The sequence below is a fragment of the Gorilla gorilla genome, chromosome 9 (genome assembly GCF_029281585.2).
Source record: "Gorilla gorilla gorilla isolate KB3781 chromosome 9, NHGRI_mGorGor1-v2.1_pri, whole genome shotgun sequence".
NCBI classification, from domain to species: Eukaryota; Metazoa; Chordata; class Mammalia; order Primates; family Hominidae; genus Gorilla; species Gorilla gorilla.
This window is the reverse complement of record NC_073233.2, coordinates 109,372,009-109,389,919: the sequence shown is the minus strand read 5'-3', so window position 1 is coordinate 109,389,919 and position 17,911 is coordinate 109,372,009. Positions and strand designations below refer to the sequence as shown.

The 17,911-nt window shown below is 36.9% G+C and overlaps 1 protein-coding gene across 2 annotated transcripts in view; it reads left to right on the top strand.

Moving 5' to 3' along the window:
- TRPC6 (transient receptor potential cation channel subfamily C member 6) overlaps window positions 1-17,911 on the top strand; it is a 135,192-nt gene that overhangs the window by 92,445 nt on the left and 24,836 nt on the right. For both annotated transcript variants that reach the window (XM_019035943.3, XM_063693480.1), the window contains exons 3-6: window positions 896-1,078; window positions 3,535-3,699; window positions 9,460-9,676; window positions 16,075-16,308. In XM_019035943.3, the coding sequence (XP_018891488.1) occupies window positions 896-1,078; window positions 3,535-3,699; window positions 9,460-9,676; window positions 16,075-16,308 (799 nt within the window). The remainder of the gene's footprint in view (window positions 1-895; window positions 1,079-3,534; window positions 3,700-9,459; window positions 9,677-16,074; window positions 16,309-17,911) is intronic.

Genomic DNA, 17,911 nt, shown 5'->3' with positions numbered 1-17,911 from the left:
ACAGGTGAGTTTGGTATACCATACTCTTTTTTTTTAGACAGGGTCTCGCTTTGTTGCCCAGGCTGGAGTGACAGTGGCACGATCACGGATCACTGCAGCCTCAACCTGCCCGGGTGATCCTCCCATCTCAGCCTCCTGAGTAGCTGGGACTTGACAGGCACACATCCCCACTCCTGGCTAATTTTTTCTGTATTTTTTAGAGACAAGGTTTTGCCATGTTGCTCAGGCTGGTCTCCAACTTCTGGGCTCAAGCGATCTGCCAACTTCAGCCTCCCAAAGTGAGGGGATTACAGGCGGGAGCCAACACACCCGGCCAGCATACTCTTTTTTAAATAACTTTGATTATGCTTTAGATAAATTTCCTTTTTGAGGGTATGAAGAAAATCTTCATGTGCTAAAATATTTTAGAGGTCAGTCAGCAGAAACCGCAATTGATATATGATAAATGAACAGTAAAACTAAAAATAGAATGTTTCTCGGCTGGGCATGGTGGCTCACGCCTGTAATCCCAGCACTTTGGGAGGCCGAGGTGGGTGGATCATGAGGTCAGGAGATCGAGACCATCCTGGCTAACACGGTGAAATCCTGTCTCTACTAAAAATACAAAAATTAGCCGGGCGTGGTGGTGGGCACCTGTAGTCCCAGCTACTCGGGAGGCTGAGGCAGGAGAATGGTGTGAACCCAGGAGGCGGATCTTGCAGTGAGCCAAGATTGCACCACTGCACTCCAGCCTGGGCAACACAGCCAGACTCCGTCTCAAAAAAAAAAAAAAAAAAAAAAAAAAAAAAAAAAAAAAAAAGAATGTTTCTCTTAAAGTGTAAAATCCTTCAAGTCTCTGAAACAGTAAAACGTGGTATTCTCCATTATTGCTTTTGTTTTGCTTTGTTTTTCCTAGAATGACTACAAAAAACTGTCAATGCAGTGCAAAGACTTTGTTGTTGGACTCCTTGATCTGTGCAGAAACACTGAAGAAGTCGAGGCCATTCTGAATGGGGATGTTGAAACGCTCCAGAGCGGTGATCATGGTCGCCCAAATCTCAGCCGTTTAAAACTTGCCATTAAATATGAAGTAAAAAAAGTAAGATCAGGCATGAAGCCCGTTTACATTATTTTGGTTCTTGTTGGTGCTAAATAAGGATAAAGGGTTGATATTGTTAGATTGAGCTGGGATTTTCTTTTCTTTTCTTTTCTTTTTCTTTTTTTTTTTTGAGATGGAGTCTCCCTCTGTCGCCCAGGCTGGAGTGCAGTGGTGCGATCTCGGCTCACTGCAAGCTCCGCCTCCCGGGTTCAGGCCATTCTCCTGCCTCAGCCTCACAAGTAGCTGGGTCTACAGGCACCCACCACCACGCCCGGCTAATTTTTTGTATTTTTAGTAGAGACGGGGTTTCACCGTGGTCTCTATCTCCTGACCTCGTGATCCGCCCGCCTCGGCCTCCTAAAGTGCTGGGATTACAGGCGTGAGCCACTGCGCCCGGTTAGGATTTTCTAATTAACAGTTGCACTAGGCAGATTCTCTAACAAATCATAAGCATCTGTACTAGTTGTGAGGCACTCTACCTACACTAAACGCCAGTCTTTAAAATCTAGACGTATTTATATAGAATCTTACAGGGATTGCCACTTTCTTACTGTGCTAATGATATAACAATGACTTTATGAATCCAAATTCTAAAACATTTGTTATAAGACAGGAACATCACCATTTGAGACTCAACTCCATTTTCCCATTTTTTGCTGTTTTCCAATAATGCCTTCAATTCCTTCTTTACTGCATTAGAATTTCCACCAGCTGCATTTTTATTTGTGAAATATTTTTAGTCTCTCTCTTCAAGCATTGGCCCCATTCTCTGCTTTCTTAGATTATGTGAGGTATCTTTTAAAAAGCTGGCCGGGCACAATGGCTCATGCCTGTAATCCCAGCACTTTGGGAGGCTGAGATGGGTGGATAACTTGAGGTCAGGAGTTGGAGACCAGCCTAGGCAACATAGTGAAACCCCGTCTCTACTAAAACTACAAAAATTAGCTGGGTATGGTGGCGTGCACCTGTAGTCTCAGCTATTTGGGAGGCTGAAGTGGGAGGATCACTGAACTCTGGAGGCAGAGGTTGCAGTGAGCCAAGATCATTTCCTGCACTCCAGGCTGGGTGACAGAGTGAGACTCTGTCTCAAAATAAATAGATAGATGGATAGACAGATAGAGAGCTTTTAAAAGTAGCTTTTTCCAATAAAAGTAATATATGTTTATGGTAAGTTTTCAAATAGTATAAACAGGTCTCCTCCCAATTTTTCCAGTTCTGAATGGAGAATAATGAACCATTGTTATGTTTCTAGACACAAATTTCTTTCTTGGACACTTTATATAACAGTCAATAAATGTCCACTTTATCTTTTTAAAGGTTGCATTGTTATTTCATTATATTCACATAATCTGTTTACTATTTAGGGATGTTTATTATAATTTTCAGATTTTTGTTATTAGATTTTTATTTTTTATACAGTAAACATATTTGTTGATATAGCTTGCTTACTTGCATGACTTTTACTTGTAAACAAAAATTCTTAGATGTGGAATTAATATGTCAAATTTTTATTTTTAGGTTTCCAAACATTTGCTAGGTTTCCCTTAAAAAATGGTGTACCAGTTTCCATACACACCAACAGTGTGTGACAGGGCTTATTTCTTCCACCCACAGTGGAATGGGTTTTATCCAACTTTACCATTCTAAGTAGATAAACATTCTATCTTGTTTTAGACTCAACTCCCTTTCTACCTACCTCTCAAACTACCTTTGAGGTTAACCACCCTTAAGATTCACTTGTAGTTCTTTTATATAACCTGTCCTTTGTAATATTTTAATATTAATATTAAATATTGTAACTTTTTAATATTCTCTACCAATTTTTATTTTGGGATATTGCTTTTTGTATATTAACTCTGCCATATGTATGGTTCAGTTGTAAAAATAAATACATGAAAACTTAAAGATTCCCTCAAAAAAATATTGAAAATTAAAGTCGTCTTAAGTGAAAGAGTTTTTGGCACAAGAATAAAAGGAGAGATCAATAGAATAAAACAGGCAGTCCAGAAACAGACCCATATACAAACGGGAATTTAGTTTAAACTGTGTGACATTTTAGGTCAATGCAGGAAAGGTGGTATTTTTTAAAAAGTATTTAGGCAACTGAGTTAATATTGATCTCTTTCTAGATGAAAAAACTATATAATCATAAAAGCCATATGTAAAATTTAGATTAATCTTTTTATAATATTCAATTAAAATTTTTTCTGTGCTTTGAAAGAAAGCTTGTTTGTCATAAAGGAAAAGCTTGATAAATTGAAATCTTCAAATTTATGTAAAACATATTAGAACTTTTTGCCATTTGTTTGTTGCCTGTTAATTTGATGTTTTATGTTTGTTCTTTAATTCTAACAATATATTTCATTGGAAAGCATGGAACTATTAGAACACATGAAAATCGTTTATGCTGAACCTTTCTTTAATCAAACTTAAATATTTTGTCACTTCCCTGCTAGTTTGTAGCTCATCCAAACTGCCAACAGCAACTTCTCTCCATTTGGTATGAGAATCTTTCTGGTTTACGACAGCAGACAATGGCGGTCAAGTTTCTTGTGGTCCTTGCTGTTGCCATTGGACTGCCTTTCCTGGCTCTCATTTACTGGTTTGCTCCATGCAGCAAGGTATGTATGTGAAGCCTGGACCTCTATTATCTACTAGAAGTATGTTTTAAGTGGGGAAAAATCTTATCTCCAAAGTGAAAATTTCAGGGAATTATAGTTGGGTTTCAGTAATCTTTATTGTTTTTAACATTACAAAATAATTCCTGTTTGGGTTTAAATCATTTGTATTGCTTTTATTATCAAAAAATAATACATGTTTGCTATAGGAAACAAAAAAAACGGAAAAGATAAAATTCACCTGTAATATCACCACTGTTAATGTGTGAAAGGATACTCAGTAACTATATTAATTTCCTTTTACTCTTTTCTCTATGTACATCTATGCATATACTTTTATATTTCTTTATGAGGTCATAGTACCATTGAGCATATATTTCAAATGACATCCTAAAAGATGAACACTTTTTCTGTTTCTCCTCTGGCAAAATTTGAGATGAAAGTTTTGTCTTGTATTTGTTTTAGCTAATATGACCAGATAAATCTTAAATAAAAGGCAGTCATGTAAATACTAATGTAATACTTGTTTCAGTAAAGAATATACATTTTTTAGGGACTAAGTACACCAGAACCTGAAAGCAAAAATAGCCTATTTTCTTAGCAAAAGCTATCTACCCATGCTTTGGTAAAAATGCTATGTTCAGATGGATCTAGCCTTTCATTAGTGTGACAGGATAGGTTTGAGAAATATTGACTTATCATTCTGTTAACAAGTAGAGAAATTTGTGTCTTGCATTGCTAACAAGCCTATTCTTCATGTTTTTGAAGCCACATTTCTGGATCTGTTTAACTCTGGGAGGCAGGTTGAAATAATTCTGAAGCTTAGTGGCTAAATGTCTTTTGGACCATCTATTAATGTGCTATGTAGAAAGAACTATCAGTTGGGTTACTTCCAGTGCTTAAACATGGGCATGATTCATTTTCAAACATTCGTAATATGTGGGCGCGAACACAAACATCACCATTACTAACATATTGTTTTCTAATTATTTTGTCATATTTTTGGTGTTTTAGCCATATTAAGGCTGTTCAAAATGACTCATGCTAGAAAGCTTGTGCAAAGCCTTTTAGACAGTGGAAACATCCTAATTATTTCTAGTGATGATAGGAATTACAGGAAACTGGACATTTTCTCATGAGAGTAAAATCCATCATCATAGATATTTTCCCCTTAAAATATATAAGGCCAAAATTTGGTATCTCAGATTCATAATATAAATGAGGAACATAAAATGAAAATAGTGCAATTTACTAGAAATGACATCTATAGTACAGACTTTCATCTAGAAAATTGACTTTTTTTCCCTTTTTACTAAAAATGACAGATTTTGCCTGGAAAAATAATGTGTGTACATGGACATGGAGTGTGGAATGATAGACATTGGAGACTTAGAAAAGTGGAGGCTCAGAAGAGGGGAGGGACAGGTGGTGACAAATTATTTAATGGGTACAGTGCATATTATTTGAGTGACTGGTGTACTAAAAGCCAAGACTTCACCACTATGCAGTATATTAGTGTAACAAAACTGCACTGGTATCCCTTAAATTTAGACAAATACATTTCTAAATTGTCCTCCCTAAAACATGAGTTATATCTGTGTAGGTAGTCTCTTTGTTCTTCTTCTCCTTATATTTCCTGAGTCATCTGAGATTTAAACTGAATTAAAATGGGGGGAGTTTTTGAATTATCCCTATTCTCATTCTGTGACCAGTTAAATTATAATCTCTTTCCTAAACTGAATAATTTTCCTTTTCCATAACCAGTGTATTCGAAAGCATAATGTATTCCAGAGTGTCTGGTGCTTTGACACAGACTATTTTTGGCAATCCTTAGAGTTACACATTTCTTAAATTTTGATTGAATTCTAATTAAACTGATTTCCTTTACTATTTCTTCTTCCCTGGCCATATGTCTTTCTGGCATCTGTTTTCCATCCTTGTTTATGAACGTTGAGGCAAATAGTCAAATTAAAAGGACATTGTCAAGGTATTTTTTTTCTCCTATCAAAAACCTATTTTACTGTTTTTATCTTTGAAGCATGATGATAAAATCTATTTTACAGTTTTCCATTTGCAGTGAACATAAATATGCTTTACAGGCCACAGGATTTTTTGTGGGAGGGGATTGCTTCAGCTAAATTGGTGCTTTTATTCCAAATATATTTAAAATATTTTGGATTTTCCAATATATCCATGAACATCAGTAAGATCAAATTGCAGGCCTATGCACTGTGACTGAGTCCCCATTTTTGTTTAAAGTTGGTTTTGCTATAGGAAACAAAAGTTGGTTTTCTTCTTTCCCCATTCCGAAATCCCTTTTGTTTTTACTTGCTCTCTTTCTTCTACTGTAATCCAAATATCAATTGTTTTTGTTCATTACAATAAGAATAGTCATACTGCAATTACAAATCATTTTAGTTAAAGCTAGTCTCAACCTTTTTCATTTCTATGTGGTGTTGAGTAGCTAGGTATTTAGTCATCAATAAATACCTAAAAAGAGTATCACATATCATATTTAAAGACAAGTATTTATTTCAGTGCTTACCCTCAGTAATTTTCCAGGTACATAAGTTGTTCAATTTCTTCATCTAGCTCTCCTCCTTTACAGTTATTTTTTGGAAATTTGTCTATATCCCAGAGTATATAGATGGCAAATTTTACCAAAAAGGATAACTCACTTCAGTTCCTAAAGTCTAGTGAGAGATGCCAAAATCTCCCTCAGTTTGAAGAGAAATACGATTCTCAACTTTTGTAGGAAAAATAAAGGCTACGAGGTTTCAAACATGCCCATTTTAGTTTCTAGGCAACCAGCTTTTTGTTTGATTGCTAAAACAAAACAAAACAAGAAAACACCAACAAACAAACCAAGAAATATCCTAAGACTTTTCGTAAGCAGAAGAAGATGCCTGGATTGATACTCCCTTTAGAATAAAATAAAGGAAGAGTGATGTTACATAAAGGTCAGTAGGCCAGTGGAGAAAGAAGGGAAGCTAGGTAGGGGCCAGGCACACAGATCAGACACCTTGCCCCGAAAACTGAAGATTGACTTTAGAGGTGTTCAGGACAGTTAAACTAAGGTTCCAGAGTTTTCAGATTTGTGGCTCATTCTAATGTAGATAGCTTTATTTCAACTCCATTTTATGTCCCCAACCTCGTGTTTTCTATTTATGTTATTTATTTGGTTCTACTTTAATTTACGCTCTACTGTATGATGTCCTTGAAAGCTGCTTCTTATTCTTCCGGGAACCAGGCAGGTGATAAATAACTTTTTCATGAATTTCACTAACAGTCATTGCCTCTAATCCTGGGTTTCCTCAAACAGTCAAATAAATTGAGAATTAAAAAAAAAAAAGTTTAGGATTTATAATGGATTTTCCCATGAGAAAGATATGGATTCTCGCAATACATTTTCACTTGCTCTAATACACGGTTAAAATAAATCATACATAAAACATTATAGAATTAAAATTGTATGTAAAACATATCATGGAAATATAACATTGATGTTTATTTTTAACTGTTTATATTTAAAAAGAAAAATAGCAAAGGACAATAGGCAGAAGAAAATCAAACTTACTTTTTATACCATTTGTTTTAATTTTGCCATCGTTTGATTATTTGAGAGTTTGATTTTAAAAGGATCTAAAAAAAAAAAAACAAAAAATACTCCTTGAATCAGTTCAGTAGGTGATCTTATCTAAGCATTTTTTTACAGCAAACTTTTACAAAGTAACTTTGGATTGGCTCTGCAATTCTAGAATCTATTGGCTTTAAAACTCTGTGTGTGTGTGTGTGTGTGTGTGTGTGTGTGTGTCTGTCTGTGTATTCTTTGGCCCTCTGTATATGTGAGTTCTGCATCCCTGGATTTAACAAACCGCAGATTGAAAACATTTGAAAAAAATTGTGTCTGTGTTGAACAGGTAGAGACTTCTTTTGGCACTATTCTATAAACAGGATATTGAATATTCTAAACACAAAGAAATGATAGATGTTTGAGATGATGGCTATGCTAATTACCCTAATCTAATCACTATATGTTATAGGTATTGACACATCACTATATACCCCCCATAAATATGTACAAATATATGTCAATTTAAAAGTGTATCTTATAACAAAAATTTACATAGCATTTACATGATATTACGTATTATAAGTAATCTCAGCATGATTTAAAGTATATGGGAAGATGTGCCTAGGTTGTATGTAAATATTATGATTTTATATCAGGAACGTGAGTAGCCTTAGATTTTAGTATCCATGGAAGGACCTGGAACCAATCCCTCATGGATACCTAGGGACAACTGCACACATACACACACACACACACACATAGCATGAGAGAGAGAGAGATACAATACAATATCTCCTGATATTCTGTGTCTGGCTTAACATTCAGAATGTCAAGATAAGTTAATTGTTTCCAGCTCTAAGTTTTATTATTTTGAAAACCATATAGACAAATAAAGGTAGGGAAATAGAGAACACTGATTGTGTTCCTTCCACGATAGCATTTATCTTTTCCGAGTCTTAAAAGATAATTCCTAATAATTTACATATGTAGGCCCATTGATGAGAAAGTATGAAATTATTCTGTAAACCAAATAGAAGTATTAACTTAGGAACAAGAATGCCTGGGTTCAAGTTCCAGCTCTACCACTTATAAGATATGTGACCTTGAACAAGTTTCTTGACTTCACTTCCTCAGTTTCTTCATCCAAAGTGGGCATTTGAGTGCACCTGCCCTTTTGAATTGTTGTAATGATTACAAGTTAACAGTGTAAAGCACTTAAAACAGTGCCAACTAAGTGTTGGTTGTATTTTATCAGTTTGTAAAGTTTTCTGTAATAATAAACTCACTTGAAAAGCAGTTGAAAGCTATGGACCATCTCCTAAAGGGTGGGGGAAACTGCACACACAGCTTAAGTTTTGTTCATTTCAGAGGATGTCCAGACCCCTTAGTCATATCCTAGATCCTCACTCTGCCTAGGTGAAGATCTGTACATCTTAGACAGAGATGAATCTTGTACTATAAAAGGCACACTAGCTTTTATTGTCCCCCATATTTCATATAAAGAATCTGGTTTTCACATAATTCAGGAAATGTGCTCATTGTCACTCAGCTAATGAGGGAAAGAAACTAGAACCTGAACCTAAAATGTTGGACTTTAAATCCAGTGTCCTTCCAGGAGATTGTTTCAATACACTGTAGGAACTGCCCTGCTGCCCTGTCCTCAGCTGGGAGTTCTCTTCTTGGTACTCATGACTTTTACTGCATTTACAAGATCACCAAAATAACAACATCCACTCAGGCCTGAATTGCATGCCTGTCAATGAAGTATATGTGAGGACACACGCCAAGGTTCTATACCTGGCAAAGTAGACTCAGTTTCATATTTTCATTGCCACTTCCTCAATACCTCAGACCCACTAAATTAGTTTTCTTTATATGAATAATGCTGATATTATTATGCTCTATATTTTGTCAACGATATTATATATTTTAAGAATTTAAATATCCTTTATTAGAAAAATACATGTATTTAGTTATTAATCAAGAACATCAGCACATGTAGGTGAGGAATGTGAACAAAATTTTGTAACAGCATAAAGATATCACTCTATCACGAATTACATAAATATAAACAATTATCTCAGGAGATCATTGGAATGTGCAGATGTTTATTCTTGCATGTATGTATGTGTGTTTTGCAAAGTGTACAAAACAAAGTTAAGATTTTATTTTGGTGTGTGTTGTGGCAGATGGGGAAGATAATGCGTGGACCATTCATGAAGTTTGTAGCACACGCAGCCTCCTTCACCATTTTTCTGGGACTGCTAGTCATGAATGCAGCTGACAGATTTGAAGGCACAAAACTCCTTCCTAATGAAACCAGCACAGATAATGCAAAACAGCTGTTCAGGATGAAAACATCCTGCTTCTCATGGATGGAGATGCTCATTATATCCTGGGTAATAGGTAAAGACTGATTTTCTGTCATGTTTTCTGTTTGCAGTCTTAGCAGTTGGACTGAATGACACTGATTCTTTCACACATCAGTTATACAAATGTATGCAGCACGATACAATGCACCACACATCATAATTTTCTTTGTGTTCCTAAAGTACAGTTGCCTTGGTTTCATTATCAGTGCCATAGTCTTCTCACATGCTGTGCGCCTTTTGCATTTCCAAGGAAAACCCAGGAAGAAAACCAACAGGGTAGTATCAATCACATCCCACCAGTGACACAAAGCTATTATACTATTCATATTTTGAGAGAGAGCTATGATTTTGAGCTTAAACACAACCACAATTTTACATTGAGATTTGATAGGAATTGAAGCTAACAGCCACTTGCATTTATTGAACATTTATTTTGTGCCAAGAATTATTCCAAGCACTTTATATACATCAAATCACATCATTTCTCTGCACCTCAGTTTTCTAGTCTATAATGTATAATCACATCTATTTTATAGGATTTATCTAAGGATCAAGTAACTTTCTTTAGGCCTCTTGGGTGGTAAGTGGAAGAGAAGGAATATGATCTTAGTTGCTACACTATTTGTCTTTAGAATCAATCATACATGTAGCTTGCCATTAAATATAATGCAAACAATAAAGATATTTCAATTAGATATTTATGAATAAATAAATCCAGTGGCTGTTAAGTGCCTTTGTTAAGTAACGAGGATACTAAAGTGAATGAGACAGTCCCTGTGTTCAAGGAACTTAAGTCTGGGAGGCAGGTCAGTAAGTAAATCAATAATTAAAATTCAATGTGACAAATGCTATAATTGAGTTATTGGGATATTATGAACATACACAGATTGGGCATCTAAATCTGAGGTGGGATGTGAAATGGAAGGGGCAAGAAGCCCTTCCTGGGCAGTATCTTCAATGTGGTACTTTGAGGATAAAAGAATGTTAAACAGACCTGTTTGGGAGACAAGGATGGCATGGGAACATTAGAGATGTGGAACTATGGCAATACCTCGCACACTCGAAATATGATGAGTTAGGCAGAGAAGGAGCCAAGGTGCATTTATGGATGCGAGTGATGGGAGATAGATAAGGGTGGAGAAATGGCTAGAAGATGCTTTTCAGCAATTGGTGATTTGATCTGATCATGTTTTAGAAAGGTCACAGTGGTTGTGAGATAGACGGTGGCTTTAAAGAGTCCAGAGGCTGAGACTCAATGGAAGTGCTCCCTGCGAGGAGGATGAGGCCTGGAACTCAGGAGACAGGGGAAAGGACTTGAGAGCACCCTAATAGGTAAACCCCAAACAACTTGGTGATTATTGCACATCAGAAGGGAGAGCTGTGGATTCTGCCTTGGATCAGCAGGTAGTGACTACAGTCTCTAAGAGGGAGAATACAGAAGGGAGATCATGCCTGGGACTGGAGGAATGAAAAGCTGATAAAGTTTAGGTTATGACTGACTTTGAAGTGCCCATGGAATTTCAAGGTGGAAATGTCCATTCGGTAATAGAAAGTATGATCCCTGGGAGTATTTGGGTTTTGAATAAAGTTCCAGCAATCCTCAATTCCAGATGGTACTTAAGGCCCTGACTATGCATAAAATTATGTAGGGTTAACATATGCAAGATGTAAAGAAAATTAGGCTCAGGGATTTTCATATAAATCCTTTAATAATCCACAGGCTTCTCCATTCCCTCCCCCCAACATCCCACCTCCCTCTCTAGGGACCTGGAGAAGCACTGACAGTCAGTTTTGTATCACTTCTAAGGCAGGACATGTCTTCTTGGCTTCATGCTGGAGCTTGATGAGATGATCAGTCAAAATATTAAGATGCATTTTTCAAATTACCATAGGAATATTTTAAATTTAATTCAGTAGCATTTGAGTTATTCAAAACTTTCAAATCACTTCATTTCCTGAATATGTTTTAGGGAAAAATATGGATAGTGGCATAAAATGTGAATTGTATCACCAAAGTAATGATAAATCTTGGATACAGAAGATGGCTTTGATTTTATTCTATTTCTTTTCTAATTTAATTGATGAGACTAGAAAAAGAAATTATATTTCACTTCTAATATCTGATTTAAAATAAGAATAAACAATCACTTGTGCATGGCCTTTATCTTGTTAAACTAAAAGCCCATGTCTCATAGTTTATTTTTTATGTGTTAGTATATGTAAGGTAAATAATACAGTACTTGGCACAACGGACATGTTCAAGAAATTTCAGATTATTACAATTATTAATCAACTTCTCACTGAGCATTTATATGTCACTTTTACATAGAAGTGCTGTTTTCCTATTAGGCAAAACATGACTGTTTTAGGACAAGATGAAACTTTGAAAAATTAAATTTTCTATAAGGGGGAAAGAATTTTAAAAATTAAATTTTATATAAAGGGGTATGAAGAGAATGATTTATGGTAAAGAATAAAATGAACATTATATTTTATATATAAAATACGTATAAACTTGAGAGCACCCTAACAGGTAAACCCCAACCCACTTGGTGATTACTGCACATCAGAAGGGAGGAGCTGTGGGTTCTGCCTTGGACCGGTAGGTAGTGACTGCAGTCTCTAAGAGGGAGAATATAGAAGGAATATCACGCCTGGAACTGGAGGAATGAAAAGCTTTGAAAACAACTAGACTGCATGAGTTCAGTGAGTTATATTTTATATAACATGTTCATTTTATTCTTGACCATAAATTATTCTCCTCATACTAGTCTTAGTTTTATTGATTTTTTATTTTATTTATTTTGAGACGGAGTTTCACACTTGCTGCCCAGGCTGGAGTACTATGGCGCGATCTCAGCTCACCGCAACCTCCGCCTCCCGGGTTCAAGCAATTTTCCTGCCTGAGCCTCCCGAGTAGCTGGGATTACAGGCATGCGCTATCACGCCTGGCTAATTTTGAATTTTTAATAGAGATGGTCCATGTTGGTCCAGCTGGTCTCAAACTTCCAACCTCAGGTGATCTGCCCACCTCGGCCTCCCAAAATGGTGGGATTACAGGCGTGAGCCACCGTGCCCAGCCGTCTCAGTTTTATTTTAAACTTTATATATATTTTTTCCTTTTTCACTTAGCAACCTAACACAGGAATATTAAATGAGGCTTTAATCAAAAGCATTTTCCTTGTAACTTTTGTCCCACCAGCCTTTGTATTTGACTTCAGAGACTAGCTAACACTGTTTATTTAAAGGGAAAATAATGAACAACTCAGGATAGCTGATGCTTTTGTAGCCTATGTTAGATTTCCTGGTTCAGTTTCTGACATTGGTATTTTCTTTTTTGAAGTTATTCTTGAAAGAAAGTTGTACTTTCTGGAAATGTTAATAAGAAGTGGCCTACTTAGATGAGATGTTGGGTGTGTTATCTGGGCTTGAGGGAGAGGATGACACTATTGTCACAAAGCAAATTTATCTCATTTTTAGTTGACAAAAAGTTGAAAGGTTAAATGACAAAACTGATGTGTTAGGAGATGTTGACAAGGCAGAACAGTGAGCTCAAATCAATGAGAGGACATGTAGCAGGAACACAGGGAGGAGGACGTGCTTGAAGACACTAGTGAAAAGGGCCTTAGGAGCACTTGTCACTTAATGGCCAGTCTGAGCTGCTGAGAAAGCAGATGCAGTCCTGGGCTGACTCTTCAACAGAAGGAGAGGACGGCAGTCCAGGCAGTAATTACCCAATGGCGAGACCACATCTGCAGGCCCCGGGTGCCACGTGCAGCCGATTGGCAAACTAAGGAGCGTTTCAAGCACAGCAGTTAGGAGAGTGAGTGGTTCTCAGAACAGCACTTGAGGGGGCTGGGGAAGCTTACCCTAGAGGGTGAGGCATGGTGTAAGACCCAGTGGAATCTGAGGCTTGTTTATTCAGAGGGCCCCATTTAGAGAAAAAGAAGACAAAGTGACGACTTAGCAGGAGCCTGGGCAAGTAAAGGCATCTTGAAGCTTCACTTTCATGGTTAACCTGCTTCTGCTAGAGAAAAACAGATTTAACGAGCACGCAGGTGGGTTTTTTGGTTGTTTTTTGAAAAAAGAAATTTGAAGGCAGAGGGAGCTGACTCATTTGCTACCTGTCTAGAGGGCAAAAATAGAACCACTGCATCCACGTTGAAAGAATATTCTGAAAATTCAACAGTGGAATGAGCAGCCTTCAGAATTAGTTACGCACCTTATCGCAAGATCTATACGAGCAGAGGCTTGATCCCTGTGAAGTCTCCTGCCTGGGGCAAGCTTGGACTTGATGCGGGATTTCAAACTCTCCTTGGCAGCTCTCAGGGGTCCTCAGGACAAATGAGACACGAACTTTTCCTTCAAGCAGAATAGCTCACTTGTTTTAGTTTTTAAGCTTCAGGAAGACATCATTTGTGCCAAGAATTCTATTTCTTAGAGAAAGAGAAAAGAAAATAATGGAAAACTGGGAGGAAGAAGAGGAGGGGAAGCTTTGAAAACAACTAGGCTGCATGAGTTCAAATGTCCCTTTAGTCCCCGTGCTTGTTACTCTGAACCATCCGCGTCTCCTCGTGAGGCTGACAGGAGCCCGGGGACCACAGTAGGGGGAAAAAAACTGCCGTATTTCCTGTTACAAATTTGATCCCCCAGATTATGTATGAATTCAATCCTAGTCCCCTCTTAACTTGAAACAACTCAAAATAAGTAATGAAGTCTTCTCTTAAATCCATGTCCTCTATGCTGCATTTAATGTTGGCTTTAAGAAAAGGCACATGACGTGCTCTTGGAAATTAGAGACGGGGCACTTCCTTAATCCCCACAGGGCTCTGCAGCTATTCACATAGCAGGTTTTGTGATTGACGTTTAGGACAAATGTGAGAATTTGAGGCAGGTGGTTGCTGAGGGTAAGAGGAGAAGATTATTTTCAGCTCGAGGCTGTGAAGGACTTCTTGATGGAGGCAAGTTTTGATCAGTTGTTGGTTTGGGTTGTATTTCTCCAGATGGCTCCAGTAGGAGGCAGGATGTCAGAGTAGAGTATCTTAATAGGGATAAAGCAACTTCTTTTTAATTAAAAAAGTGGGATTATTCAAATTAAGAAAAAAATACATGTGCCAATCATGGAAAATTTTAAATAGTAAGCACTCAATAAATGTTAGTCATAATTTTTTCCAAGTGCCAGACACTGAGCTGCGTATTTCACATGAACTATTTTATTTAAGGCTCATAACAATCCAATGAAGTGGGAATGAACCAATATTATTCCCATTTTACAAACTGAGTTTTAGATAGTTTAAATACCTTATCAAAGACTTCATAGCTGACAAATGGAAGAACAAATTCTTGAATCCATGGTAGCCTGATCTCAAAACCAGTGTTCCTAAATACTACGTTAAAATTTTGAAGAAATATGCAGTACTATTAATAATTCTACCAGAAAAAGACAACTACTATTAATAAGTTCCTGTCATCCCATCTAGGCTGTCATTGTGCTGGTTTTAAACATAAACCATACATCATAACATTTTAAACATTTTTACTTAGCATTACAATATAAAGATTTTTCCAGTGTATGTTAGTCCAGGTCCTCCAAGAAGCAGGCACAAAGATTAAATGTTCAACAGGTTTATTAAGGGAAAGGGAAATTTTATTAAGGAACATTTCTTGTGAGAGGAAATGGCAAGAGAGCTGAGAAAGGTCTCAAGGGCTCTCAGGCAGGGATACAAGTCAAACCCCAAGGGACAGAGAGCAGGCAGGAAGGTTGGGTAGAAGCATCCTAGATCTTTACACAGTCTAAGGAAAGGTTGGCAAGGCTGTCAAGAAATCCTTGAGCCAAAGTCAGCCATCAGAAGAGTCCCATGCCTACCAAGAAGGGGCACCCTCAGTAATTGGCTGAGAGCAGCCGGGGGGAGACACGGCCTTGGACAAAAGTGGCAGTGGTTTTCAGAAGGCAGTAGGTGAGGCCTGTGATCAATCAAATTCCTATAGTTGGATGTCACTGAGACATATTGTCATGGTCACTGTCCCATGGTAATTAATAAAATATTAAATGGCTTCATAATACTCCATCTGCGGAAGTCCCACTTCCATTTTACTTCTATTTTGAGTGTGTGGGTGTGTTTGGGTTATTATAAAGTATCCTACAATAAACATCTGTTAAATATATTTTTATGTGTGGAATTAATTGATCAGCAGGACATTTGTTATTTTAAGGTGTTCAATGAACTTTGTCTAATTGCTTTCAGGTATGCACTGATATTTCTGGACTAGGATATTTGTGAGGATATGGGAATTATGGTGGGGCACCAGGTTGGGACCAAATTTTGAAGTGTTTTGTAATGTCAGGCTGAGACCTTTCAAACATATTTTGTTTTATAGAAGAGCTAAGGCTGAATGCAATTGAATTGATATTTTAACCCCTTTCTGATGCAGGCATGATATGGGCTGAATGTAAAGAAATCTGGACTCAAGGCCCCAAGGAATATTTGTTTGAATTGTGGAACATGCTTGATTTTGGTATGTTAGCAATTTTCGCAGCATCATTCATTGCGAGATTCATGGCATTTTGGCATGCTTCCAAAGCCCAGAGCATCATTGACGCAAATGATACTTTGAAGGACTTGACAAAAGTAACATTGGGAGACAATGTGAAATACTACAATTTGGGTGAGTTTACAATACAGTCAATATAGATAAAAATGCAGAATTTTCTTGTAAAACAGATGTCAGTAGTAGTTCGGTTACTGCCTAATTCTCATAAAACTGTGAGTTTCCAACATCTGTATCTGAAGAATGAGCATCTATATGTAAGGAAGCATGCTTTCTGCTTCTTCTTTTGATTTTTCTGCTCCCTGGAAAACTCTCTTAATCACAAGACTCATCTCCCTTTATCTCTTGGATCAACTGGCTAATTATCAAACTTCATTGAGAATACATGTCTTATGTCCTGGATTTATTTTTCCCCCTTTTTTAATTAAAAATAGTTCACATTTGATCTATCTCTCTGTATCTCTCTCTCTGTATACATATATATGTATATGTATATATACACGTGTGTGTATATATGCACACACATGTGTATATATGTATATGTGCACACGTGTGTGTGTATATATATGTGTGCAATGGAATAGTATTCCACCTTTTAAAAGAAGAAAATCCTGTCATTTGTAACAACATGAATGAACTCGGAAGACATCATGCTGAGTGAAATAAGGCAGGCACAGAAAGACAAATGGTATATGATCTTACTTATTTGTGGAATCTAAAAAAAGTCAAACTCAAAGAGGTAGAAGGTAATGGTGGTTGTCAGGAGCTGGGGTAAAAGGCACAAAATGGGGAGATGTTGGTCAAAGGTACAAAGTTTACAAAGGGTACACGGATAGGATGAATAAGTTCTAACTTATTAGTTAGAGCTTATAATAAGGGAGCTTATAATAAGCCTATAATAAGGGAGACATACAGTATAGTGGCTAGAGTTAATAATCATGTACTGTACCGTATACTTGAAAATTGCTGAGAGTAAATTTTAAATGTTCTTACCACAAAAATGTAAATATTCGAGGTGATGAATATGTTAATTAGCTTAATTTAATCTTTGCACAATGTAGACAGACATATATGAAAACATCAAGTTGTGCCCCATAGATATATATAATAAAGTTCACATTTGAGTGCCATTTTCATTTAAGATATATAAAAAGTATTTGAAAACGAAGGAATTGTCGGGATCTCTGAGAGGTTCCCCAATCAATAACACCACTTTTTCCCAACCAGGCTTAGAATTAGTTGAGAAATAAAACAAGAAATTAATATGGAGGCCAGATCATCACCTCTAACACTGATAAAATCCAGGGTGGATGACATAGTTGTATCAGCTAATGGATTCAGTAATACTGAACCCCAGAATTAGGCAGACATATCCTCCAGTTTCTAGATAGCAATGGGCCAGGGCAGTCCTCCTCACAAAAAGAGGATGGCAGCAAGTGCCCGATCAAGTGAGATCTTCCATGGAGGACCAGAGGAGAATTCCCAAGAGAGAGAAGGTAATGCCGAGCTAACTATGTCCAGTTATTCATCCCAATTTAGCAATCAGATGATAAGTCATTCCAGCTTTCCAGGAAGAAAGTGACTAAGGGATGGAAATTGGTTCAGTTATTTACTTAAGGAGACTACCACCTCATAGAAACCTGGATGGGGAAAATATATTCCCTTTGAATACTCATTTCAAACCCTCTGATAAGAAATTAGTTAACATTCACTTGTGAGT